The sequence below is a fragment of the Pelobates fuscus genome, chromosome 4 (genome assembly GCF_036172605.1).
Source record: "Pelobates fuscus isolate aPelFus1 chromosome 4, aPelFus1.pri, whole genome shotgun sequence".
NCBI classification, from domain to species: domain Eukaryota; kingdom Metazoa; phylum Chordata; class Amphibia; order Anura; family Pelobatidae; genus Pelobates; species Pelobates fuscus.
Window position 1 is genome coordinate 185,329,496 of NC_086320.1, and position 27,212 is coordinate 185,356,707.

At 45.5% G+C, this 27,212-nt stretch overlaps 1 protein-coding gene across 1 annotated transcript in view; it reads left to right on the plus strand.

Moving 5' to 3' along the window:
• SLC6A19 (solute carrier family 6 member 19) overlaps positions 1–27,212 on the plus strand; it is a 271,016-nt gene that overhangs the window by 151,722 nt on the left and 92,082 nt on the right. Inside the window, exons 7-8 of the mRNA XM_063451834.1 lie at positions 18,731–18,859; positions 22,350–22,506. Coding sequence (XP_063307904.1) covers positions 18,731–18,859; positions 22,350–22,506 — 286 coding nt within the window. The remainder of the gene's footprint in view (positions 1–18,730; positions 18,860–22,349; positions 22,507–27,212) is intronic.

The window sequence follows — 27,212 nt, forward strand, 5'->3', positions numbered from 1 at the left end:
ACCCCCTCGCGCCCCCCTACCCACCCCTCGGTACCCTGGAACTCTTATCGAAGCCTGGTGGTCCCGCGCGATCGCGGTAAAATGCCGCGAATCGTGAGGGACAAACAGGCAAGCAGACATGACAGCAACAGATCCCAGCAGGGGAAAAAACAGTGGGGAAACAAACCATCTAGCAGTCCAGGGAGAAGGATGGATCTAGCAGGGGGAAATAGAGGAGGCAGATGAAAAAGGGAGGCCCCAGACAGGGGGAAAGTAAAAAGGTACAATGCCAAAACAATTTAAAGGGACCATAAGATAAATTTGCATTATATATAGAAAACAGTTGAGAGCTTAATACTCTGACCTGTGCCTTGGCTGGAAGCAGCAAAGAAAGAGGAAATAATGTGACTGTCAGGGCTTTATATATCGATGTGATGCCTGTTACTGATTGGTTTAAAGTTTTCTGATTGACTTGTGCTGCTGGAGGCATAAAGTAAAGAAAGTTATGCAAAATACGAAGCCTCCTGTCATGTGATAAAATTACTTACATGGGCCACACTAGGCCAAGACCAGCTTGTTTGGAGTTTAGGCAGTGCAACGGCACCCCCAGGCATAAAAGGGGTTAAAAACTGAGATATTCCCTTCCAGATACACAGGCAGGTACTGAAGACACCAATCTCCCAAACTGGAAACCATACGAATTTCCCAAACTCCCGAACCGGAACCATATGAATGCTGTAAACAGCTGAACAGGAAAAACCATACAAATAGGTTTACACTCCTAGCAGTCAAACTGGAAACAGCAAACAACAAATCCCCCCAAGAACGAGACAAGGCTCCATGATGGGGGTCAAGCAGTGGTCTGGTTTAATGGGGCTACCTGCCCGGTATTTATGCAGGTCTTCCACCTGGTGGACACTCCCCTAGGGAACCAGATAAAAGACTGGGACACAAATGGTAAAATTACCAATCACAGGCATACAGGGTTAAAACACTCCCACAATACATTACAATCCCTCCTCTCTATCCTGGAGATAATTGGGAAGTAATCTAAAAATCTCTAAGGACAGAGGCAAAACTCCATTAAGCACATGTTAGTAAAAAGACACAAAAATACACAATGTTTCAAATAATGAATAAAACATATACATTCTACCTATCCCCAGATAGCTTAGAACTGAGCGAACATTATTGTTAAATAGCGCTCAGATCACATACATACAGTTCAATCGCCATGGAGCCATGGTCTTTCCCATAGTCTTTCATTACACGAATGGGCTCCATGGCTTAGCTATCTGGGATATCACATGTACAAAGTGCCGAATGACCTGGCATCCATGTCATTACAAGAGAAGGGAGGTCGGCGGCTCAGCGGTGCTCGTGAGTTTAACTGTTCGTTTCGAGTTCCACAGTTTTGGAGCTGAACACCGCTGGCCGTTTGGGAGGTTAAGATGGCAGCTGCCACGTGTTCGACTATACGAACAGCGGCCACCCAGCATTCACCAATTAAGCTGCGATTAACTGCAGCTTCTGGGAGGTAAATCACCGGCACACTCCTTGCCAAGGTAGTCCCTCCATTCGTGCATTGGTTCGGTAGATTCAATCTACCGAACACCCAGGCAGAAAGGCAGGGAAAATAAATGGTTTTAAATGTGGGGCCATAATCCAGAGGGAGCAGGCGAGCAACCAGAATTCTCAAATGCCCAGTGGCGAGGTTGGTTTAGCCACAGGCAGTTTGTATTGATGACCTTTGAACTGGAAGTAGATGGTTCTGTACGGAACCAGACAGTCTCATCAGCCTGCAGCTCGTCAGACCAATCACGGTAAGGTAGGGAAGGGGGGGAGTACCCTTTAAAGGTTCATAAGCCCCACCCACAACTTCAGGCCAAGCCTTCCAATATATATATATATATATATATATTTAAATTATCTATGTATATTTATGTACTCTTTCTACATAATTATGTGATTTTATTATCTCTGACAAAGTCCAAAGAATTTTCATTTGCAAGCCTTATATTTAACACTGTAGCTTAAAAACATATTTAACCTCATAACCCTTATAACTGAAAAGCACCAAAACACCTTTACTTGGGGGGCTACTGTTGTACATGGGGAGATTTTGCTGAACACAAACATGAGTGTTTCAAAACAGTTAAATGTATCACAATGATAATATCAGCACTAAAAGTGTAGTTTTTATGTGAAATGTGCAAAAAAAAATATGAACACAAACTTTGGCCAGGGTTTGTGATGAAGTGGTTACTACAAAAGACTGGACATGCCTCATTTTGAATACCCTTGGCATGGGCGTCCACGGGGGGGGGGGGGGGGGGGCAAGGATTTTTCAGCTTGTTCTGCTAATTTTCGTGTGAGATTGAAAATACAGTGCAATACCGGAGAAAGACAGGGATAGGAAGCTGCATCTTATCCCTGCTTCTCTCTGACTGAATCCATTGGGGAGCAATACATGCAGCCAGAGATAGCCTAAAGATCAGGGAAATGAGGTATGGGGGGCAGAGATAGTCTACAGATCAGGGAAGTGAGGGATGGGGGGAGGGGGGCAGAGATAGCCTACAGATCAGGGAAGTGAGGGATGGGGGGCAGAGATAGCCTACAGATAAGGGAAGTGAAGGATGGGGGGGCAGAGATCGACTACAGATCAGGGAAGTGAAGGATGGGGGGGCAGAGATAGCCTACAGATCAGGAAAGTGAGGGATGGGGGGGCAGAGATAGCCTACAGATCAGGGAAGTGAGGGATGGGGGGGCAGAGATAGCCTACAGATCAGGGAAGTGAGGGATGGGGGGGCAGAGATAGCCTACAGATCAGGGAAGTGAGGGATGGGGGGGCAGAGATAGCCTACAGATCAGGGAAGTGAGGGATGGGGGGGCAGAGATAGCCTACAGATCAGGGAAGTGAGGGATGGGGGGCAGAGATAGCCTACAGATCAGGGAAGTGAGGGATGGGGGGGCAGAGATAGCCTACAGATCAGGGAAGTGAGGGATGGGGGGGGGGCAGAGATAGCCTACAGATCAGGGAAGTGAGGGATTGGGGGGGGGCAGAGATAGCCTACAGATCAGGGAAGTGAGGGATTGGGGGGGGGGGGGGGCAGAGATAGCCTACAGATCAGGGAAGTGAGGGATTGGGGGGGGGCAGAGATAGCCTACAGATCAGGGAAGTGAGGGATTGGGGGGGGCAGAGATAGCCTACAGATCAGGGAAGTGAGGGATGGGGGGGCAGAGATAGCCTACAGATCAGGGAAGTGAGGGATGGGGGGCAGAGATAGCCTACAGATCAGGGAAGTGAGGGATGGGGGGGGTCAGAGATAGCCTACAGATCAGGGAAGTGAGGGATGGGGGGGGGGGGTCAGAGATAGCCTACAGAACAGGGAAGTGAGGGATGGGGGGGCAGAGATAGCCTACAGATCAGGGAAGTGAGGGATGGGGGGGGCAGAGATAGCCTACAGATCAGGGAAGTGAGGGATGGGGGGGGCAGAGATAGCCTACAGATCAGGGAAGTGAGGGATGGGGGGGGGCAGAGATAGCCTACAGATCAGGGAAGTGAGGGATGGGGGGGGGAGAGATAGCCTACAGATCAGGGAAGTGAGGGATGGGGGGGCAGAGATAGCCTACAGATCAGGGAAGTGAGGGATGGGGGGGCAGAGATAGCCTACAGATCAGGGAAGTGAGGGATGGGGGGCAGAGATAGCCTACAGATCAGGGAAGTGAGGGATGGGGGGGGCAGAGATAGCCTACAGGAAGGTTCAGCAAAGACCAGGAAGGTAAAGTAGGAGAAGGGGGAGCACAATAAGCAGAAAGTAGTAGAAAGGTGAAGGACCCAAGGAGGAGAGAAGACAGTGTCCCCCCATATTATAACTGCTTATTAGTTGTTTTTTTACCCACCAAAACAAATCCCTTTTAACATTCACCCACAGCACCCTCACACACATCACACTCAGCACCCACACACACAAATCACACACACTGCACACTTAAACACATCACACACAGCACCCTCACACACATACACAGCATTCTCACACACAGCACCCCTCAAACACAGCATCCATCACACACACATACTGCACCCTTCACATACACACTACACACCCTCACAGACACCCACTGCATACATACACACATAACCCCAACACACTGCACCAAACACACACACACACACAATACTTCCAAACATAATTATATATATATATATACACACACACAATACAGCACCCCTCACACACATACTGCACCCCTAAACACATTACATTCCAGACACACACTAGATCCCTTACCCAACTCTGGATCATATACACACACTAGATCCCTATATACACTCTGATTCCGTTATATACACACACTCACTAGTTCTCCTACACATTCTGGGTCCTTCAAACACACATTAGACTCCTGTATACACACACACATACAGACACTGTACCACCTACACACTACATTCCTACACACTCATACACAACATACACACTCTGGATCCCTTATACATACACTAGATTATTGTAAACAAACACATACTACACCCCTAAACACACACTCTCTACAACCCCTACAAACACTACATCACCTATATACACACACTATACCCTGTATGCACACACTTACTACATCCTCTATACACACATTCTCTACAGCTCCTAGCCACATATGCATTACATTGCACCACAAACACAACACGACTAAAACCGACTTTATTACACAATACCACACCACAATCAGCTCACTCTACACACACGCAATACCAGAAGCAGGCTCCAAACACACGCACAATGCTCTTTCCTGGCCCTTTTGTCTCCTGGTATCCATTTATAGAGACACCAGAGACAAGTTGCAAGGAAACACAGTGCAAGCATGTTATTAAATTTGCTTGCACTGTGCAGAACAAATACAGGGCATATTTTCTCATGCTAGAGCCCTGGAAGAGCATTGACCCAACGCTCACTTTGAGAGGGGGCGTGGTTGTCATTGGTGATGCCGAAACACACCCTCTCTGCCCCGCCCCCTTCTTAGTGGGCCGCTGTGCTAAAAAAATGCCCGGGCTGAATTTTTCTCCCAGCCCGGCCCTGTTGGTAAGGATACTTCAGTATATGGTCAGGTTGGTGTTTCAGGTCTCTATGGTGCTTAAGCTGTTATGCGTTGGTGGATACTAGTTGGGGTGAGTCTTTATTTTTCGCATTTTGCTGTATATTATAACATGGTAGTTCATGGTTTTACTGATCCTCTATCTAGCCTGCTTGTACTGAGGCCCTGCGTCATGCATGTATGCAGGTGGGGTGCTTGTTACGTGTAATAGCCTGGAGCTATTTTGTCGAAAAAGCTGTATAGAAGCTGATGTGGGGGGGTAACCCCAGAGCCTAGAGCTCGGGGGGGAGGCGGGGTCCAGAGATTCCCCTGGTGTTTGGGTTAAGTTAGCCCCGGAGTGGATATGTGCTCGATCATGCCTAGTCTTAGCAGGGTGTGGTGTAGCTCATCTGAAAACTCTTAGGAGCCGGTGGGCATTTATCATGCTGGGTGTTGAGGTCTTGTAAACAAGTATAGTATAAAATGAAAAACATGTTGCAAACAATAAAATAATAGAACTGGTTTAGAGTGACCCATTTCCTGTGTGGTCATAGTTCTTGCCACCCATATTCTTGGGCCTATAGCAAATAAATGCCGAGTGTTCAGGTCCCTGAGGCAGTGAGAGTTGTGGCCCTCTTCACAAATTTCCATTAGCAGGGTTTAGAGTCTCTGATGTAGCTCTGTGTCGGGTGTGATGAGACCCAATGCTGCGAGGAAAGCCGGTGTGTCAGAGGGGGACCAGAGTGTATATGTAACTCTGTTGCGGTTTGCCAGCAGGGTACCCTGGTTCCCCCAGCGATAAATCACGCCTGATGATCGGAGGTGAGTAATTACAGGGCCCAAGGTTCTGTGCCATTGCAATGTTGCGCTGGATAGGTCCTGGAAGAAGTTAAGTGAGGAGTCCTCAAAAGTCAATGGAGTTTTACCCCTTAATGCAGCCTTGATGTGAGCCTTATCTGTCATTGAGGTGCATTTGTGAGAAGATTTGGCATTGTTAGTGATCCGGAATATGCCGTTCAGGGCAATTTTTCTTGCCCACTGGGGTCAAGAGAACGGAAGTAAGCAGCCTCCTGATGTAGTGTGGTAGTTCTTCAGCCACCACTGTGCCGGGGATGCCGCGGATCTTTATGTTGTTGCGGCGTTGTTGATCTTCAAGGGGAGTCAGGCATTTCGACATGTTGTAATGGTAAGTGTGGAGTTGCCGGATTTCGCTGTTCAGGTGAGTCATTGTATTTCGGACATCCGTGATTTCTTCTTCTACCGCCTTAATACGTACAATATTGGCCTGTATATCCATACGTAGGGGCACTAGGTCAGCTGCCATCATTTTGCAGAGGTTTGAGAGGAGAGGTCTCCTTTGGTGGTCAGGTCCGGCTGAGCTGTCTGTGTACTGTAGGCTTAAGGAAGGTTCAGTAACCAACGTGTTCCCTGCCCCTTGGTCCCCGTTTACTGACTCTAGGGTCAATGCCACATTTGTGTGTGAGGCTTCCACTGGCGGTGTTTGAGTTGGCGTGGGCCTTTGGAGCATGTCCCTGTCGGGTTTTTGTGTCTGGCGTCTGATGGTCGAGGTGCCGGGTAGTGAACTTAACTCTGGCGGTTCTGGTATGCTAGGGATGTGTGTCTCGAGGAAATGGTTGAGGAGTGTCTCCAGGCCTCGTGGCGTCAGTGGCTGGTAGGCCCCAATTTTGCGCCATTGCTTGTTTTGCCGTTGGGAGTACTGAAAAGACATCTATCTGTGCGGGGCAGCGTCTAGATACCGATTCTTGTGTTGGTTTGTCAGGATGTCATTTCAGGTTGGAGACAGAAGGCGATTTAATCAAGGCCTGTGAGGAGCCCCCCTGATATTATTTTCAAACCTTTGCCCCCTCTAATTTAAGACTATGTCCTCTTGTTGTGGTAGTTTTTCTTCTTTTAAATATAGTCTCCTCCTTTACCGTGTTGAATCCCTTTATGTATTGAAATGTTTCTATCATATCCCCCCTGTCTCGTCTTTCCTCCAAGCTATACATGTTAAGTTTCTTCAACCTTTCCTTTGTTTTATCCTGCAATCCATGAACCAGTTTAGTAGCCCTTCTCTGAACTTTCTCTAAAGTATCAATATCCTTCTGGAGATACGGTCTCCAGTACTGAGTACAATACTCCAAGTGAGGTCTCACCAGTGTTCTTTACAATGGCATAAGAACTTCCCTCTTTCTACTGCTAATACCTCTCCCTATACAACCAAGCATTCTACTACCATTTCCTGCTGTTCTCTCACATTGTCTGCCTACATTTAAGTCATCAGAAATAAACACCCCTAAATACCTTTCCCCAGATGTTGAGGTTAGGACTTTATCAAATATTCTGTATTCTGCTCTTGGGTTTTTACGTCCAAGATGCATTATCTTGCACTTATTCACATAAAATGTCAGTTGCCACAACTCTATTACGAAGATGATTGTAGGAACTGCACTCAATCCCAGCAGCCACTGGTGCTCTGGAACAGGACCAGCAATCCGAACACGCCAAGGCAAAAAAAGAAATTTCCAGGCACTCTAGTGTCAAAGCCGCAGGCAGACCTCAATGGAACAGAAAGAGCATCAACCCCTCGACCCTCACAGAAAAAAGACCACTGTGAGGGTCAAGGCGTTGCTGCTCTTTCTGTTCCATTGAGGTCTGCCTGTAGCTTTGACACTAGAGTGCCTGGAAATTTATCTTTTGACCATTTTTCTAGTTTACCTAAATCATTTGCCATTTGGCTTTTCCCTCTTGGAAAATCAACCCTGTTATATATCTTAGGATCATCAGCAAAAAGACATACCTTACCATCAAGAACCTTGCCATCCATGGTTATCCCGGGGGTCGCTGTGCTCCCCATGCGAAGGGTAATCATCCTACCGAACGGTGGGGCGTTCGGTAGGTCCAGCACGAAGTTGCGTTATCCTGGAGGTCTCAGCGGTGTTCGCCTGTTCGCGTCTCCGTTTTCAGTTCCATACGATTGCTGGCAAACACCGCTGTTCGCACGTAAGATGGTGCAAAGTCCTGAAATGGCGGCCACCTATACGTTTACACAAAGGATTCGTGCTGAACCATACGAACGGTTGTAAATAGGTCTGAAAGGTGAAAATAGTACTTAAAGGTACACAATTAAAACCAATGCTTCTTTAACACTAACTAATCCTTGTTTTACCTTCCTTTTCTCATTTATGCATCTAAAAAATGTTTTGTCCCCTTTTTTTACTGACTGTGCTATTTTCTCTTCTGTGTGTGATTTGGAAGCTCTTATAACTTGCTTAGCTTCTTTCTGCCTAATCTTATAGATCTGTCTGTCTATCTTCCTCACTCTGGGTTTTTTATGAAACTACTTGTTTTAGAGACAATCCCAGTAGGGAGTTTAGAATATGTGTGCTGCTGGCCCAAGCAGCTATTTTGGTTTTCCAATTCACATCAGGATGAGTAAAGTCACCCATGATGATAACTTCCCCCTTCATTGTCATTTTAGCTATTTCCTCAACTAGTAGATTATCTAACTCTTCTATTTGCCCTGGGGGCCTATAAATCACAGCTACATGAGTTACTGTGTGATTACCAAATTCTAGCATAACCCAAACGGACTCTATGTTTGCCTCACTAACTTTTATTAGGCAAGATTTGATGCTATTCTTCATATACAGAGCTTTAATACTTCAGTTCGGGTTTACTATATAAACATACATCTCCACACAAGTCCCAATTTCCCTATCCTTCCTAACTAATGCATATGCATTTAGATGAACAGTACAATAAAGTATTTTATCCCACCAAGTCTAAGTAATAACAATTATGTTATACTGTTCCTTGTATGATAATATTTCAAGTTCCCCCATTTTGTTGCACAAGCTTCTTTTCAATTTTTTGTTTTGTAAATTCTTTATTTTCAGCCATTTTCCTTTTTTTTGGGGTAAGGGTGGGGTACAGAATATAAAAAGGAGGGGGTAATAAGTATTATAATACCATTTGTATACATTAACTTCCAGTATAGTTCTTTTAACATTAACAATTGTCTGTGTTTGCCATAGATAAGCACGATGTGAGTTGACTATTAGTTTGTTTAGGGACTGCTTTAAATCCCTTGGGGTTTTGAGGTCTTCTTCTGTTATGGCTGGTTGCAGGGTGTGGGATGGGAGGTTATTCCTCTTTTTTTGTGAGCAATGGTATTATTGTTCTGTAGTGTTTTGTTGTTGGTGGTATTGGAGTGGGTGTTGTGTGTTGTTCACCTTGGGGTGGGTGAGTGTGGGTGGTGGGTAGGGGTGATTTCTGTTATGTTTGTGGTTGCCTATGTAGGTTTTTATGCAGTTTGTGATTCAGCATAGATTAAGAACGATGTGTGTTAGTGTTGTGGGGGTGAGAGTTTTGTGTTAGGTGTAAGAGGAGTTGGAGGGTGGGGGTAGGTGGTTTTTCCCTGGGCAGCAGAGACTTGCGGGTGGGGGTTTAGATGAGGTCTGGGAGGTGGAATCGTGTGGGGGGCAAGAGGGGGTTAGTGTTCGTTGGTTAAACTGATGACTGTGGGGCTCTCAGGCGTGGGTTAGGTGATGTATGACCTATGGACTAGGGCCGAGAGTTTGTCCATTTTTATGGTTTCTTCCATTTTGCGGAGCACAGTTCTGAATTGATTGCCCCATTGTTCCGCTATGGTGCGTCTGGTAGCCAGTGCCAGTTTTGTGAGTAGTTTGTTTTGTGCTCTGATTAGGGGGGGGAGGGGGGGTTAGAGAGGAGGCAGACCCACGGGTCCAAGGGGATATCGATGTGTAGGATTTGAGAGGCAAGGTCGGCTACTTCGGACCATAAGTAGATGTAGGTGCCTTGGGCTCCACACCCCTTCCAGCAGGTGTCTGTGGACACACAGTCCATTTGTTTTAGCCTTAGCGGTGTTAAATACCAATGGAGGAGAGTTTTGTACGCTTGCTCCTTATGATTTACACAAATCGTAAGGGATGTGGTTGCCTCCCAGACATCAGCCCAGTCAGAGGGGTCAGAGGGGGGCCTAAATCTCTTTCCCATGCCTTGGTATAGAAGAGTGCTTATGCTGGGAAGGCAGAGTTCAGTTGTGAGTACTGTGACGAAACCAATCTCGCCACATTGTATTGGAGGAGCCTGGTTGCCCGCCTGCTGCCTTTGGACTATGGCCCTGGGAGATTGGGCCCTTTACAAACAGTATTCGGCCCTAACAGAGTGCATGTCACTCATTCTGGCCCTTTAAATACAGTGGGGCCATTCGGTACTTGCCCTGTGTGAGCAGTGATACCCCCCAGATAGCTATGCCATGGAGCCTATTCATATAATGAAAGACTATGGGAAAGACTTTGGCTCCATGGCAATTAAACTGTATTTGTGTGGTCTGCGTGCCATTCACCTAATAATGTGCACGCAGACCTGAGCTATCTGGGGATATGTTAAATGTCTGTGTTTAATGTATAAAAAGTGACTTTATGTATTTTAAAGAGTTTTATGTTGTTTTGCAACCATGTGGTTAATGGAGTCTGCCTCTAGTCCTGGATAATTAGATTTATTCTCCAATTATCTCCAGGGCAGAAGGGAGGAAGCCAGGATGCATTGTGGGGATGTTTTACTTTTACTGTTTGAGCCAGGGGGAATAAAAGATACTTTTACTAACTTTTGAACCCCTGGTCTGATTCATGCCATTTTTTAATATGTTGTTCCCCTGAATGGATTGATTGTGGATATGTATTTTTATGTGAATGTGATGTATGGTTTTAAAGTTATGAAAGTTGTGTAAAAGTATATTTTGAACTGTACACATAATGGGATTAAGTGTCACACTAAGGGGAGGGGATGTGTGGGAGGTAACATCTATGTTATTGGTTATTTTATGCCTCCCCCTGGGTGTGGCCTGTATGTGTACTCATGTAATAAAAACCAGGCTGGGTGCCCAGCACCTCAGACCACTGCTTGACCTTCAACACGGAGCACTGTCTCGTTCTTGGGGGGATTCACTGTATGCTGTTGGAGATTTGACTGCTAGGAGTGTAAGCTGATGTCTGCTTTTCCTATTCATCTGCTAGCAGCTATTTGTGAGGTTCCAGCTGGAGTGCAACCTTATTCCCCTATATCCAGTTCGTGAGTTCTGATGTTCTGTAGTAGCTGTGCCTTTCTGAGAAAAGGGGATTATCGCCTAAACGGATTTTAACCCCTCATATGCTCAAACGGTCCGTTACAAGTACATGGAGGAGATTTGGCCTTTATGGATTGAGTTGTGTATGCATTCGTGTTCAAAGTGCGTCAATGTCGTGGTAGCCATGTTGGGGGTCAGTTAGGAAGCTTCAGATTTGTAAGTATCGGAATTGGTCGAAGGTGGTTAGTGTTGTGTGTCTGGGTAGATCCGAGAACTGGAGTATTTGGTTAGATCGAAAGAAGTGTTAGAATCTTGTGAGTCCATTATCTTCATAGTGTGTGAAATGTCAGGGTGTCATACCTGGGGGGAATTGTTTGTTTCGAAGGAGTGGGGTGAGTGGTGATGGAGGATGGAGTGTTCGCGAGGGTAGTTTTGCGAGTGGATTTTGCGTATTTTTTTCCAAGGAAGGACGTGTGTAGGGCCGGGGTAGTCTGTGGGGTTACCGGTCTGTTGTGTTACGGGAGCCAGAGGAGGTCGTGCTCGAGGTCCACCTATATGTTGAGGCCTGGTTGGGCATGAAGGTGCTGTATTTGTGCTAGCTGTGCTGCTTGGAAGTAATGGTAAAAGTTTGGGAGTCCCAGACCCCCGTTTTTTGTTGATTTATACATCGTCGATCTCTTGATTCTATGTTTTTTATTGGACCAAACAAAGTTGTCTATTTTAGTTTGGAGTGTTTTGAAATCTTTAGAGGAGATTGGGATGGGTAGGGTTTGGAAGAGGTAGAGGAATCTGGGGAGCAGGTTCATTTTAATGGATGCTATTCTTCCCATCCATGAGATTGGCATGGCCGTCCAGTTTTGGAGGTCTCCTTGTGCTTGTTGGATTAGGGGGGAGTAGTTTATGGTGTATGTTCTCTTCAGGAAAGCGTATGGCCTCCCAGAGTAATCTCTCCCTTACATACCTGTCCCTATGGGATAGTGCTTTGCTCTCTCCTCCAGCTCTGCTTCACTCCTACTTGATATTTCCTATCCTAATGTTTCTAATACCCCACCTCCTATAGACTGTAAGCTCATTTGAGCAGGGTCCTCTTCAACCTATTATTCCTGTAAGTTTTCTTGTAATTGTCTTATTTATTGTTACACCCCCCCCTCTCAAAATATTGTAAAGCGCTACGGAATCTGTTGGCGCTATATAAATGGCAATAATAATAATAATAATAATGTGGTTGAGAGGTCGGATAGAAGGAGTGTGCCTAGGTATCTTATGTTGTCTTTGTTGTATTTGAACGGGTGATTTAGTTTGAGGTAAATGAGGTCTGTTTCTGGGATTCCCACAGGGAGCACTTTGGTTTTATCTAGGTTTAATTTGTATCCTGAGAGGGTTGCGTATTCTTCTAGTAGTGTGAGTAGGGGTGGAAGGGAGTGGGCCGGGTCCGTTATTGTCAGGAGGATGTCATCGGCGTAGGCTGCTATTTTGTAATCATCTCTGTTTATTTTGAGGCCTTGCTGGGGTATGACGTATTTTTTGTAGTAAGGGTTCTAGGGAGAGGGCAAATAGGAGTGGGGATAGTGAACATCCCTGTCTGGTAGCATTTTGGATTGTGAATTCTGGAGGTTTTGCGTTGGGTATCAGGAGTGAGGCTTTCAGTTGGTCGTAGAGGGTGGTCAGGGCCGTGATGATGGGTGTGGGAAGTCGGAATTTCTGCAGGGTGGCCAAGAGGAAGGGCCAGAGAAGGCAATCAAATGCCTTCTCTGCATCCATTGAGAGGAGGAGGGTTAGAATATTTTTATGTTGGGCAGCCCATAGTAGGTCTATTGAGCGTCTGGTGTTATCACTTGCTTGTCTGGTTGGAATGAATCCTACCTGGTCGGGGTAGATAAATTTTGGAAGGTATGGTTGTATGCGGTTTGCCAATAGCTTGGTGAAGATTATTATGTCTACATTGAGGAGGGATATAGGCCAATAGTGTCCTGGGTCTAAATAGGTCTTGTCGGGCTTTGGGATGAGGCAGATATTGGATCTCAGCATGTCTTCGGGTAGCGTCTCCCCTTGTAGGAGTGAGTTGTAAAGTGTGGAGAGGTGAGGTAGGAGGAGGTCTGAGAATGTTTTATAGTATAGGCCATCTGGTCCCTGGCATTTGTGTGGTTTGATCGTCTTCAGTGTGTGTGCGCTATCTCTTCTTTTGTGATGGGGTAGCTATTTGGGCTCTCGCTGTGTCCAATAGTGCTGGGAGGGAAATGTCGTCGAGGTAGGTTTGTATGGCATCTTGATTTTGTAGTTATCTTTGGTGTTTCAGGCGTCCGGTTTGTGGTCATACAGTGTTGTGAAGTAGTTGGAGAATGTTGAGGCTATTTGCTCTGGGGTGTTATAGGTTGTTACGGACGCTCTACAGACCAGTAATGGATTACTTTGTTTTAGGTTACCATATGCCATTCTCTTCGGTATTATTGTTGTATACACCCAATTACACGAACCACCAGGATCATATATTCGTGCATACGAACTAAGACCACTCAGGATAGGACATGATATTCCTTTAGCAGGGCACCTGGCTGTAACCCGCACCCTTCGCCATGTTACCCATACCTTCTTCTGGCCCGGGGTTCACGCAGACGTGAGGACCCATTGCAACACATGCAATGTGTGACAACGCATAGGGAGGAGGGGAGACCATCCTAAGGCACACCTAATGAATATGCCCATTATAGAGGAGTCATTCAGCCGGGTTGCTATCGATTTAGTGGGGCCACTGGCTACTCCTAGTCCTTCTGGTAAACGGTATATTCTGACCGTAGTGGATTATGCTACCAGGTACCCTGAAGCAGTGGCCCTATCTACCATTCAGACAGACACTGTAGCTAACGCTATCCGACAGAGGCACCCAGTTTACTGCCGAACTAACACAGCAGCTCTGGCATGTATGTAAGGTTAAGTCTCTCCTCAGCACCCCCTATCATCCACAGACGAACGGGCTCTGTGAGAGGTTCAACGGGACCCTTAAACAGATGCTAAAAACCTTCACTCAGGGATTGGGAACGCTTCCTACCGCACCTCCTGTTTGCATACCGGGAGGTGCCCCAGGAAACGACAGTGTAGCGGATTGCATTAAGCCTGTCCTGTAATATTCACATAAGACTGCATTTGTTTTATTGTATCTGTGCATATATGCGAAAGTTGTATAATTTCCTATATGGGTTCGGTAGATTTCATACGAATGAAACTACCGAACCATCAGACCACCCCAGTGAGAAGTGTGCACCTCGTTAAGGGTTCACACTTCTCAAAACCGCAACTTAATGGGTGCCTATTAGTGCCTGGGTGGCCGCCGTTCGGTATACGAACCATGCACGGCGGCCATCTTACGCATAAAATCTCAGCGGTGTTTGGTCGTCGAGTGTCTGGAACTCAAATCGGACACTTAAACAACCGAACACCGCTGAGACCTCCAGAGTTCCGTAACTACCGAACGGAGGGACCAGACTACCCCCCGTTCGGTAGAAACAGAGTACTGAACAAGGGAAATACAATACATATAGTATTAAGTGTGGATGGCAAGGATTACTGTACATTTTAACTGCCGAACGGAGACCGACCGCAGGGCCCAAACACATAGAAACCCTTTTCGGATTCCACCTCGTGTGCGATCGGTCAAACTTCACCCTCCACCTAACACCCGAACCCCTGGTCCGATCTGGGTGAATTTTGGATATATTATTCACCCAGATCAGGGCTACCTGGCGATACCCTAAGAATTATGCTATGTACTGGTTTAGGGGTACATCCAGGTTTTGGGGAATTGTATGGTAAAAGTAATAGGATTATGAGTCACATTGAGAGTAGGAGATGTGTGGGAGTTAACTATTACTGTATTGGTTGATGTCCTAATGTTTGTAAATCCCTCCCTTGCATGGGAGAAACTCTTAGAAGGAGGCTGTGGGAATAAACATCAGTTCTGCTCCTGATGCTGTGTGTCGTCCAGTTATTGGGAGTGCTGTTATATGGGATATTGTTGGATTATTTTGCCTGCTGGAATTACTACTCTATGGATTTATTATACTTGTTCCTGAGCCTCACTGGGATCTTAAGAGGAGAATAGCTGTGGAATATCAGCTCTCCGCTACAGACAGGGTTCTCTCCTTTCGATCAGCTCTACTGACGCCAGGTAAACCTGATCCGAGAGCACTGGGAGGGAGAGAAGATGGGAAGTGAATAGCTTTAGGTGGGCCCTAAGTGTTGTCCAAAATTGTGGGTCGGGGTTGTTAGGAGCGTAAATAGATGTGACGGCATATTTGTGGTTACCTACGTGGCTCGCAATAGTCAGGAATCTACCATGGGGTCTGCAATGGTACGCGTGAAGTGGATCAGGCAGCAGGACTTGTGCACCAATATGCCTACCCCATTGTGTTTTCCAGAGTGAGAGTTTGCTAGGTGGCATGTGGTGTAGTTTTTGTTCTTGAGGGGCAAGGGTCTGGTATTGTCGTAGTGTGTTTCCTGGATGAGGACTAGATCGGCCCTCGCGCAGTTCGCCCATCTGAATAGTTGGTGCCTTTTGGCCAGGTTGTTGAGGCCCTTTCAATTGAGTGATATGCATGAGATTGTTCTGGGCATTTTATGTGTGGACAAGTGGGTTGGGGGTGGGTCCGTGGGTCTGGCATCCCCTTCTTCCTGGGGGGTGAGTACGGGGGGGGGGCGTGGGTGTGGTAAGGGTGCGGGAAGTGGGTTTGAGGGCGGAGGGAGGAGAGTTCTGGGGGGTTAGTCTTACGATATATCTGCCAGGTGTTGTGGGTGGCTCTTGGTGGTGCCTGTGGGGTGGGTTTGTGTGTGTGTGGTGCCCTGTTAGGGGCTTGTGTGTATTGGTAAGGGAGAGAGGAGGAAGGCTTTCAAAATCCCATCTCCTTTCCCTCTTAGCACTTAGTGTGGATCAACACTGTTTCTGGTGGGTATGCAGCTGTGTTTCAATCTTATGCCGTGTGAGGGTCATTTGTACTTTCCTGTATTGCAAAGCTTATGGATACCTTTTCCTGATGCAGGTGAGTGGGAAGTTAGTGGAGGGGTTGGCAAAGCTTGTTGGAGTTCTGCTCTGAGAACAGATTATGATCTTATTAAGCGTAGGTACACTGACATACAATTTTAAACAAAAGTGAGAAATAAGTAAATGTTTCAAAACAATATTAAACATGTGTAAAACCATATAAGATATGTAAAAAAACATTACACCTCTGTCTCTAGGTCTTCAGTCCTCTGTCTCAGGGGTTCTTGTGTGGGAGTGGGGGTTTGTGCTTCTCTCTATCTGTTAGGCATATGATTCATCCAGTGTCTTTGGTAGGTCTCAGGAGTCTTTGAGGGGGGGTTTTGTCTAACGGATTCGGATATTCCTGTGTGAATCGTCCGGTCGGGTGGATTGGGGGGAGGGGGAGGAAAGGGAGGTTGGTAAAGGGTTAGTGGGGGGGGAGTACGTAGTCCCAATCATTTCTTTAGTCTGAGGTGGGTTTGTTTGGCGGCGTAAGGGGTAAGGCTGTAGTTGGGCTGGTGGGGGAGTCGGGGGGGGGGGGGTACCTTTTTGTCTCTAATGTACCCAGCTTGTCCTGAGGGCTGTGATTATTTGAGGGTGGCCCTTTTTGTCGGGTTTGGATTTTGTTGAGTCCCATATGTTTTGAGCCTTCGACTCTCACGTGAATGTCTCTGTTTCTTGGGGGGGAATTGTAAAGGCCGGCCGTGATCTGGTCCCCCTCTGGTGGTTGATGGAGGATGGTGGGGATCAGGTGATGCCGTGCTGGAGGTTACCCTGTAGTGCCCAATCTTCTGAGGTGAAATAGGGGTAATGAGGGGTGATCAGTGGATGTCCATTCAGCTTTCTTCACATGCAGTTGTGGCTCTGGGCATGCTTTGCCCCCTCCTCTCTCGGGGGTACATGCTGTTTGGATCTCTTCTAGGAGTCCTGGGTGGGAGAGGGGAGGGGGCGTGTGAGGTTACTTCTTTTGAGTATGGGTGGTTAAATCCCCAAGGCCCGAGTGGGTAGTTAGTGTTCACGGGGGGAGCTTGTGTGTCCGTGCCCAGGGGGGAATCAAGTATACGGGGATGCGGTCATGGGGTGTGGGTAGGTATGATGCCGGTGATAGGATGTCGAGTTCCGCAGTGGAGGATGTGAGGTAAGTGCTTGGTTATGTTTGTCTTAGGGGCAGGGGTGTGTGTCGGTAAGGTGTATAGGCGTACCTGTTGTTCCATTGTGCACCAATATCAAACTGGTGGAGCGCTTTGAGTTCATGGGCACTCAGACCTGCGTCTTCCAACTGCATGGGTATTTTCTTTTTCTTGTGTGGGCGTGGGGATCTCTGCCCATCTCTGGGTCAGTCGTCTTCACAGTTTCTCAAGAGGGGAGTATGGTGTGCCAATGGTATGCCCACTAAGTCGGCAAAAGGACCCATATCCGCCGGTGATACTAGGTCATGAGTTTGGTCATCTTTCTTGACTAGCAATTTGAAGGGGTATCCCCAGGTGTATCTCAGGTCATGTTGTTGGAGGGCCAGAGTGAGGGGTTTCAAGTACTGCCGCTCTGACGATGTCTTTGAGGGTGGGGTTCAGGTGTTCCAGGGAGACGGATTCAGGTAGGCCCCGATTCCGGATTCAATTTTGTTTTTATTGAACAACAAGCAGATTTTTAAAGTTACCATTTGTCTTTCTTATGTTATTTGAAAAATATGGATTTAATATGGTTCTTAATATCGTTCTTTCTGCTTATGTTACCACTCCCTTCATCTCTACCCTCCTGAACTTCAGTTGAATTAAATCATGTAATGTACCACACTTATTCTTCTATATGCCCCTTCCCTCCTACTCATGTTGCTGTTCAGTTACTAAATATGGCCATGGGAAGGAGGGATCTATGCCCCAACTATGAACAACAGGTGGGGGGTTTAAGTCAATAATGACAGGCCATTTTACATCACCTACTCCAACACATAGCTAGTGGGTGAGGGTTATATAAAAAAGCCTATGGGTGCATTATCTGCCCCTGCAGCAGCAAGCCAGCAGCAGGTGGGGCTACTGATATAGTAATGGGGGGACATTCTACTGCCTGGGTAGGCAATGGGTTGAGGCTAAGTAATAATACTGGGAGAATATACATGCCATTCTTCAAATGCACATACCTGCCCTCCCCTCCCCCTTGCCCCCTCCCCTCCCAACCTCCCACCCACCCATAGGCTTTTGTTGGGAAGTGTTACAACAAAGTAGAGGTGAATATGCCATTGCATCACAAAAAAAAAGTTAAAAACAAATGGCAAAAATGGCAAAACATATTTTTTTAAAAGTTAGCCCTTCAAGGGCTCTACAATGACCAACATTTCAAGACCGTCCTAAACTTTTAAATGTGAGTAATATCATTCTGATTTGTTGGCTTGAAGGAAACCAATTCCATGACAGATTGTTAAGAGCATACTTTGTTAAAGTTGTTTTGGGAAATTTTGTGTACTGGGGAGAAGCAATGTGACTTATCCCTTACTGAATTGATGACATTTTTCTCACTCCTACAGATATTTTTATATAAAATATTCTAATTATCATAAAACTCATTTTTATTTTCAGTAACAACTGTGAGAGGGATGCTGTTATCATCTCTATTATTAATGGCTTCACATCAATTTATGCAGCCACAGTAATCTATTCAATCATTGGATTCCGTGCCACAGCCAGATATGATGACTGTTTTGACAGGTACGTTTAAAACCAAGTTTTAAGTTAGAGTGTTTTTGTTTTGAGCTATTACTTTTAGTATTATTTGTATATGCCATGAGAAAAAAAATCTATAAAATTCTAGTAAAGGTGTTTTTATACCAGGTATCATAGTGTTTATCAAGTAATAAAACTATAATAGCTATGGGGAACAAATGTAAGATTAAATAATCTATAGATATTGTAACGTAACCGCTGGCACCCCGACTGGGTACCTTCTGCTGACGCATGCTCCTGGTGCTTTCTGAGGTCTTGGAGCACTCCAACTGACACCATATCCACTGCAGACCCCACAAACCACCACAGCTTTGTTGGGGTCTCGCCGTCTCCACCCACTCTGGACCCAAGACCAGGGTCCAGCTTCCAGTAGGTCGACCTCTCCGAATTCCAGAGAGCAGGAACAGGAACAAGCTCTTAGCAGAGCTTAGTGATTATACCCTGGGGAGTAAAGTGTTTATAGCAATCCCCAGAGTGTAGTTCTCCAATCCCCCAAACATGAGCCAAAACTTCATGAAAGTACAAGATGATTTGTTTAATGGAAGCAAGCACTCACAATTTATACAATTCCTCAGGCCAGAGGCACACCCCCTGGACCTGACGGTACACAGGCACACAAAGGACACAAACCAATCAAAACAATACAACAATGTCTGACACTGCCATTCATTAAAGCAAAATCCTCCCCTCTGCCTGTGATATAATTACTGAACACAATGGGCTAACATAATTATCACAGGCAGGAAAATATACAGTTTTACACAATATTCACAACTTTAAAAGTATACATTACATTCACATACATATTCAGAATCAGCATACTCCAAATATAAACATATGCTGAAATCATACAAATTGGTACAGTGGTTCAAAAGATAGATGGACGTCCTATTTGACCGACTGCAAGCATGGCTTGGGTGTGGTAAGCCAATTATCTCCAGCATACAGAAAACATCTCTATTCACAACAACAGCAAAAATACACAAAAATACATAATTCCTATCATACTGAACAGAACACCCACATTCAACCTATCCCCAGATAGCTTGGATCTGAGCGCCCAATATAAGTGAACAGCGCTCAGATCCCACAAAGACATACCAGTCGCCATGGGGTTAAAGTTTAGCACTGGCTGATGAGAAGTTGAGGAGGGACAAAGCAGCTAGTTTAAACTGGTCTGGCAGTGTCCCTGGGACAACGCCCTGCTGAAGAACAATGGACAGGAAACGGGGGAGGGGAAGAGACAAACCTTCCCATGGATTCAAAGGGCAGAAAAAGTGTCCCAAAATCCAAGAAGCCCAAATAATGTTTGTAAAGGGCCACACAACCCAGGGCCATAGTCCAGGAGGCTGGCAATCAGGCTCCTCCAACAGTCAGGGGAAAAAGGCAGTTTGGCACATAACAATCCAGTGACAAAAGGCAGTTTGTCACAGATATATAACTTCATATTTGAAGATTACCTATTAGAGATGATACTATTTGGGCTCTGTGTTGTATCAGTCTGCTCCTCCATTTAGTTGTTCAGACAGGCCAGCAGAATGCACATTCACAAATTATCATTCATGCAAGTAGCCAGCTGGCAAATAGTTACAAAAAAAAACACTTAGCAGTGTGAGGGTTAATTATGCGTTGGCTGGCATGTGCATGACAGTTGAGGGCCCTAATCTTATTATTAAATGGGGAGGACATAAAGCCCTCACCAAGCGGTAGATGAAAAACTTAATTGTAATATTCAGAGGGAAGACTTATCGTCCCTTTCCCACCTACACATGCTACTGTCCACCCACAAATAGTACTATGTTTATCCCTGCCCCTATGCTCTATTTCCCTAGATACTCCCTGAAATAAATCAGGAATCACACTCAGTAGTCTTCTTGCTTCTAATTCTTCTGTTAATCAGCCACAAAAATGGAGAAATAAAAATGTCATAATTCCCAACGCAATAAAAAAAAAAGATTCATTTTTAAAGCATTTTATTTTTTCACAATCTTCATCTATGCAAGACTCGCCACAGACTGAGCTCTGATAGCATGGAGAGCCCTTGGCTTTCCCATGCTATATCAGCTATTGCAAAGGGTGGAGAATTTACCATGCTTTCGTAAGGGTTGGATATTGTACTATTTGGGGGGGCTGACAAGAGCATGTTCATTTAATTATTAGAGACCCATCTAATGCCCATGGGTTGCAAAGAAATGAATAAGGACCAGCGCTTATTCACTAAATGTCTAATATATCACCATATGTGAAAAACTATTACAATATTAGCTGCTGTACATTCATGTGATACCTTCTAATGTCACAGACACAATATACAAAAATAAAAAGAGAATGTAGCGCTTATTTAAAAATAAATAATATATCACCTTTGAGAAATTGAGGAGTGTATCTTTTGGATGTCAAATTATGCTGATATCTACAAAGAGACAATCTCACATAGTATAGACCATATATGGTTAAATAAAAACGAAAATTATAATATGTATTATAAACTCACAAACAGAGAGCTGTGGACCCAGCTCTGGTATGAATCACTTCTGGGTCCGTTTAGGCGACCCACCCCTATTACCGGAAAAAAGTTTTTTCTTTATTCTACAGGGGAGAATAGAAGCACAAACGATTGCGCAGTATTGTTTGTATAATTCTTGATGTATAAAGCAAATTCCCAAGTGGGAATTTATAAAACTGGAGTCAGTATAAATGACTCAATTCCAGAGTATTGTGCCTCCCAAATCTGCACAATACTCTGGAATTGAGTCATTTATACTGACTCCAGTTTTATAAGTTCCCACTTGGGAATTTGCTTTATGACTCACTCAAAGGTGATATATTATTTAATTTTAAATAAGCGCTACATTCTCTTTTTATTTTTGTATAATGCCCATGGGTGGTGGCTGGGGGGGGGACTTTTCCCCCTAAATTGTTCAATTGGGGCCCTCACCCACCATCAATGGTACATGAGAGAGGGATATTAGGACCTTTTTATGATTAAAAATTATTTAATGTCCCACCCGCAGCAAATGGGGATTCAAGGACTTCCCTCCTGAATATTATAATAGCCCACATCTACTGATCCCAGGTGGGGGGCATAAGAATGTCCCCCCATTTATTTTATGACATGTTCCCACTTGCTGGCCATGGGTGAGGCTAGGGGGATGACAGTAATTTGTCCCCTCCCCATTTCTTATTTAAAACTCATCCATATAATGGGGTGTTTTCTAGCACTGGGCAGTATTGGCGTGCACAGTTGTTAGTTTTCACATGTTAGTAGATATGCATGGAGTGTGTGTGTGTGGCGGGAGGGGGGCTGGTTGTTAAAACCTTCCTTTATATAATGTGGGGATCTTATTTACCTGATATTTTTACCCTATTCAGTACAGGGCCATTTGGACTTTAGTGAATAACCATATAAGTTAAACCTATTTAAAAGGGATATTTGTAAACATGTACTAATTAAATGTTTTTGTTTTTATTTTAGCAATATTCTTGCTTTGACAAATGCATTTGATTTGCCAGAGGGAAATATAACACAAGATAACTATAATAATATGTTTAACATGTTGAATCAAACAAACACAGATATAATTGCATCTTTACGCCTTCAGACTTGTGATCTAAATACAATTTTATCAGAGGTAAGTACAATTTCTTCACTTGAATTGCCTCACAATTTCATGATTTTTTTTTTAATAAACAGTGTTATAAAACAACGACTGTCTTAAGTGATACACGTATTTGTAGATAAAGTAAAAAGTACATTGAAATCTCAAGAGTTTTAGGAGTATATATAAGGGTTATAGATATTAGCTTGGCTGATAGAGCTTGGCAGCTGCTTCTAAGTGCTGCTACAAAGTGTGTGATTGGAGATATTCTGGAGAGGTCTACAGAATCTTCACCTGTCTAGGATTTTGCTAAGCGTTTTCTTTTTTACTGTTACAGGTAAGATTCATCTGTAGGAAAAGGTTACTGATTGCACAAGGTTTGATTTCCTGTTGCTATTAATTTTTGGTTAATTAGCTATTGTTTGCAAATAAGCACACGCCTACCCAGGTGTTAAACATGCCTAGTGGGTGGTGCCTTTAGGAGTGTATATAAGGGTTTTAGATATTAGCTTGGCTAATAGAGCTTGGCAGCTGCTTCTAAGTGCTGCTACAAAGTAAAAAAAAAAAGTAAAATTAGAATATGTGTAAAGGAGTCATTATCAGACTGGAGCAATTTAAATGGAGTCCAAGAGAAATTGAATTATTTAAAAGTTTCCCTCAGTAAAAGCAAAAAATTCAAGAAATCAATGTGGAACTCCGCAGATGTGGACGAAATAGTAAAAAAAAACAAAAAGTTAGCATTTAGTAATTTAAAAAAAAACAGAGTGAAGAAGACAGAATGATCTATAAGATTAGGCAGAAAGAGGCTAAGCAAGTTGTAAAAGGCTTCCAAATCACACACAGAAGAGAAAATTGCACAGTCAGTAAAAAAAGGGGACAAAAGAAACATAAATGAGAAAAGGGAAGTAAAACAAGGATTAGTTAGATTAAAAACAAAAGAAGGAAGGTATATAGAAGGGGATAAAGGTCTAGCTGACTACCTCAATTAATATTTTTGTTCAGTATTTATAGATGAAAATGAATGAAAGGGGCCTCAGTTAGGAAAAAGGACAAATTAATCATTTGTTACATGTAAGTTTACAGAGGAAGAGTTTCTAAAAGAGCTTAGTGGTGTACTAGCAAAACCATTAACAGATTTATTTAACCAATTATTGGGAGTAGTCCCAGAAGATTGGAAGTTAGCAAATGTTGTGTCCATTCACAAGAAAGGCAGTAGGGAGGAGTCTGGCAACTATAGGCCAGTAAGCCTTACTTAAGTAGTGGGGAAAGTAATGGAAACCATGTTAAAGGATCTGATTGTTGAAAATTTAAAAACACATGGATTTCAAGATCAGAGACAACATGGGTTTACTTCAGGGAGATCATGCCAAACTAATCTCATTTATTTTTTTGATTGGGTAACTAAAATAATAGACCAGGGTGGTGCAGTAGATATTGCTTACCTAGATTTCAGTAAGGCTTTGCCACTGTTGCACATAGATGGCTTATCAATACACTGCAATCTTTAAATTTGGATTTCAATATTGTTGAATGGGTAAGGCAGTGGCTGAGTGACAGGCAATAGAGGGTTGTATTCAATTGAGAATATTCAAAGCATGGACTTGTCACCAGTGGGATACCTCATGAATCTGTACCAATTCTCTTTAATGTTTTCATTAGTGATATTGCAGAAGGTCTTGATGGTAAGGTATGTCTTTTTGCTGATGATACTAAGATTAGAGTTGAGAAGGGCGTGGCCTAACCTCGGAGCGAGCTGGACGTGATAGAGTGAAGCTCCGCTCCACCAACACTGCATTAAGCATACATTTGCAAAAATATCAGCGATAGAGACCTTAACATGGACAAAAGGAACCCCAAAGAAAGTGCCTAAGAGGGGTACAGAGCCCGGGGCATCCGTAATGGACTTGCTGACTGCATCCAAGGCGGGAGCCCTGACAGACCAAGATGGCGGCGGAGTAGGCCATACTTCAACCACAGCCGCTCTGCAGAGCCCCACTGAGCCGGGACCATCCAAGTGTGACACCGCAGAGATCCTGGAGAAGCTCGCCGAGGTGAAAACTTTCCTGGCAGGAGAAATCGTGAGATCCACCTCGGTCCTGCAGAGCGAGATCCAGGCTCTGGGAACGAGAACCAGGCAGCTTGAGGAGCGCATGGAGGTGACCACGAGGGCGCATAATGAGATGGTGACTCAGGTTAACATGCTCACGGCGCGCCTGGTGGAGGCGGACCTGGCCCTGGAGGACATCGCCAACAGGTCTCGCCGGAATAATTTACGGATCCGGGGCCTGCCAGAGCGAGAAAATGAAGGTCCCCTCACAGACCTTGTACTCACCATGCTGAAGCCCCTGTTACCTGACATCACAGACAATCTATGGCAGCAGGAGAGGGCACATAGAGCGATCCGAGCGCGCCGTCCCGAGGAGAACTCGCCGAGAGACATCATCGTAAAATTTCTACATTATCCAATGAAAGAATCAGTCCTTCGGAAAGGCAGAGAAGGTCCCATCGCATATGGAGGAACGCACATCACGCTCTACCAGGACCTGGCCCCCAGCACACTTCAACGCCGGAGGACATGGAAACCGATTACAGAGGCCCTACGCAGAGCTGAGATACCATATGCATGGGGGCTTCCCTTCAGATTGATGGCGTTCCGGGAGGGCAGGACCCAAGCACTCGCAGTCGGAGGTGACCCGCGGCATTTCTTCAGGGACCTGGGCCTGGAACCTCCAAGGGACCTACCAAACACACTGGTCCCCGTGGAAGAACTACAACCGCTTCCAATTGAGTGGCAACATGCCTGAGTCTGCTGACGGAGGGTATCGTATATGTTGTATTGACTGTATATATAGGGCTGGGGGGGATGGATGGGGGGCCTAGCGGACTGTTTGGTTGGGGGACCTAGGCTGGGGGGCACATAGAGAAGGAGCAGGGCTGAGCCGCAGGGGACGGGGCTATAGACAGGTTGGGTGGCAGGTAAGGAGACGGTGGAAGGCGGTGGAAGGCTGGACCATATTCCCCGACAAAGTCTGGCGAGCTGTAAGACAAGACGGTTTCGTCTATCTCTCCAGTGCAAGTTGCTTGCACTAAATCTCTTTACCATATCTCTACCTGTCCTTTTTTCTTTCTCTCTGCGGCGGGGGGCGTGGTGGGGGCGGGGAGCGGGCACCGTGGTGGCCTCTCGGCGGGGGGGGGTGGGCGATGCAAGTGCGATAAATTTCAGATAGCTCCATGACAGTTCACGTAGTCTCCCTGAACGTGAAGGGCCTTAACACCCCGACTAAGATGCGAATACTCTTTCGCGAACTAAAGAGACTAAAGGTGGATATTGCCTTTCTCCAGGAGACACATATCACCAAACAGACGCGGTTTAAACTTAGCGACCGTCTTTATTCGGCCTCTCACAAAGTTAGGACCCACTGTAAACGCAACGGAGTGCGATAGTATTGAGGAATAGCTGCCCACTGCAGGCCATGGCGACGGACGCAGACCCTGAGGGACGTTACCGTATAGTTTCGGGGACCCTATTCTCCCACAAAATTCACCTAGTCAATGTATATGCCCCGAACCGCCCGGACCCTGGGTTCGGGGATACGCTTACAAACAAAATTCAGGCTCTACCGACAGGCATGATTTTAGTTGGGGGGGACTTTAATGCGGCACCGAGTCCAGCAGTCGATAGGAGTGCCCACAAGGGTGCCCCCAGGTCACAGGGGAGAGGGGGGGCAAGATAAACTACTACACAACTTCATACGTCAGTCTGGCCTGGTTGATGTATGGAGGGCTCAGCACCCAGGTACGATCGACTATACCTATTATTCCGCTCCACAGGGGACACATTCGAGGATAGACTTTTTCTTGACTAATGACAGTTGCCGCTCTGCCGTGGGTTCTATCACGTGGTCAGACCACGCAGATATCTCAGTCACCCTTGGAGGTCTGTGCACGGCTACTCCCTGGACCTGGAGACTTAATACATCACTATTACAGGACCCTACAATTTGGGAACAGGTACATAAAGACTTACTGGAATTTTTTACCATCAATACTACGATAGGTTCGACGGGTCCTACTATAAGACCTTCAGGGAGGACTTGGTGCCACACTTACTTAAACTATTTAATAGCTTCAGAGAGGGTGGCACGCTGAATCAAGATATGGCACTGGTGTCAATCGTACTGTTGCCTAAACCAGACAAAGACCCACTATTACCGGGCAGCTATAGGCCCATATCCCTTATCAACCATGATATGAAGCTGTTCGCCAAAATACAGGCAGACCGGCTCTCCCCACATTTGACATCTTTGATAGAAGCAGATCAAGCTGGCTTCATACCAGGGAGGCAACTATTTGAAAACACCCGCAGAACCATAGACCTCGATCGATGCCGAAAAGGCTTTTGATAGAGTTAAATGGCACTACATGTTCACAGTACTACAGCACCTAGGATTCCCTGCGGAATACATCACGGCGGTGCGGGCAATGTACAGCAACCTTAGAGCGTAAATTCGGATGTCTGGGATAATACCTTCCCCGTTTCAGCTTTTCAATGGTACGAGACAGGGTTGCCCTCTCTCCCCACTACTGTTTGTGATCTCGCTGGAACCCTTTCTACAGGAGCTTAGGAAAAACCCGGATATCCACGGAATTGAGACACACACCCTCAAATATTTGGGGATTCACTTGACTGCAGACCCCGGAGACCTATATGCCAGGAACTATGTCCCTTTATGGCGTAC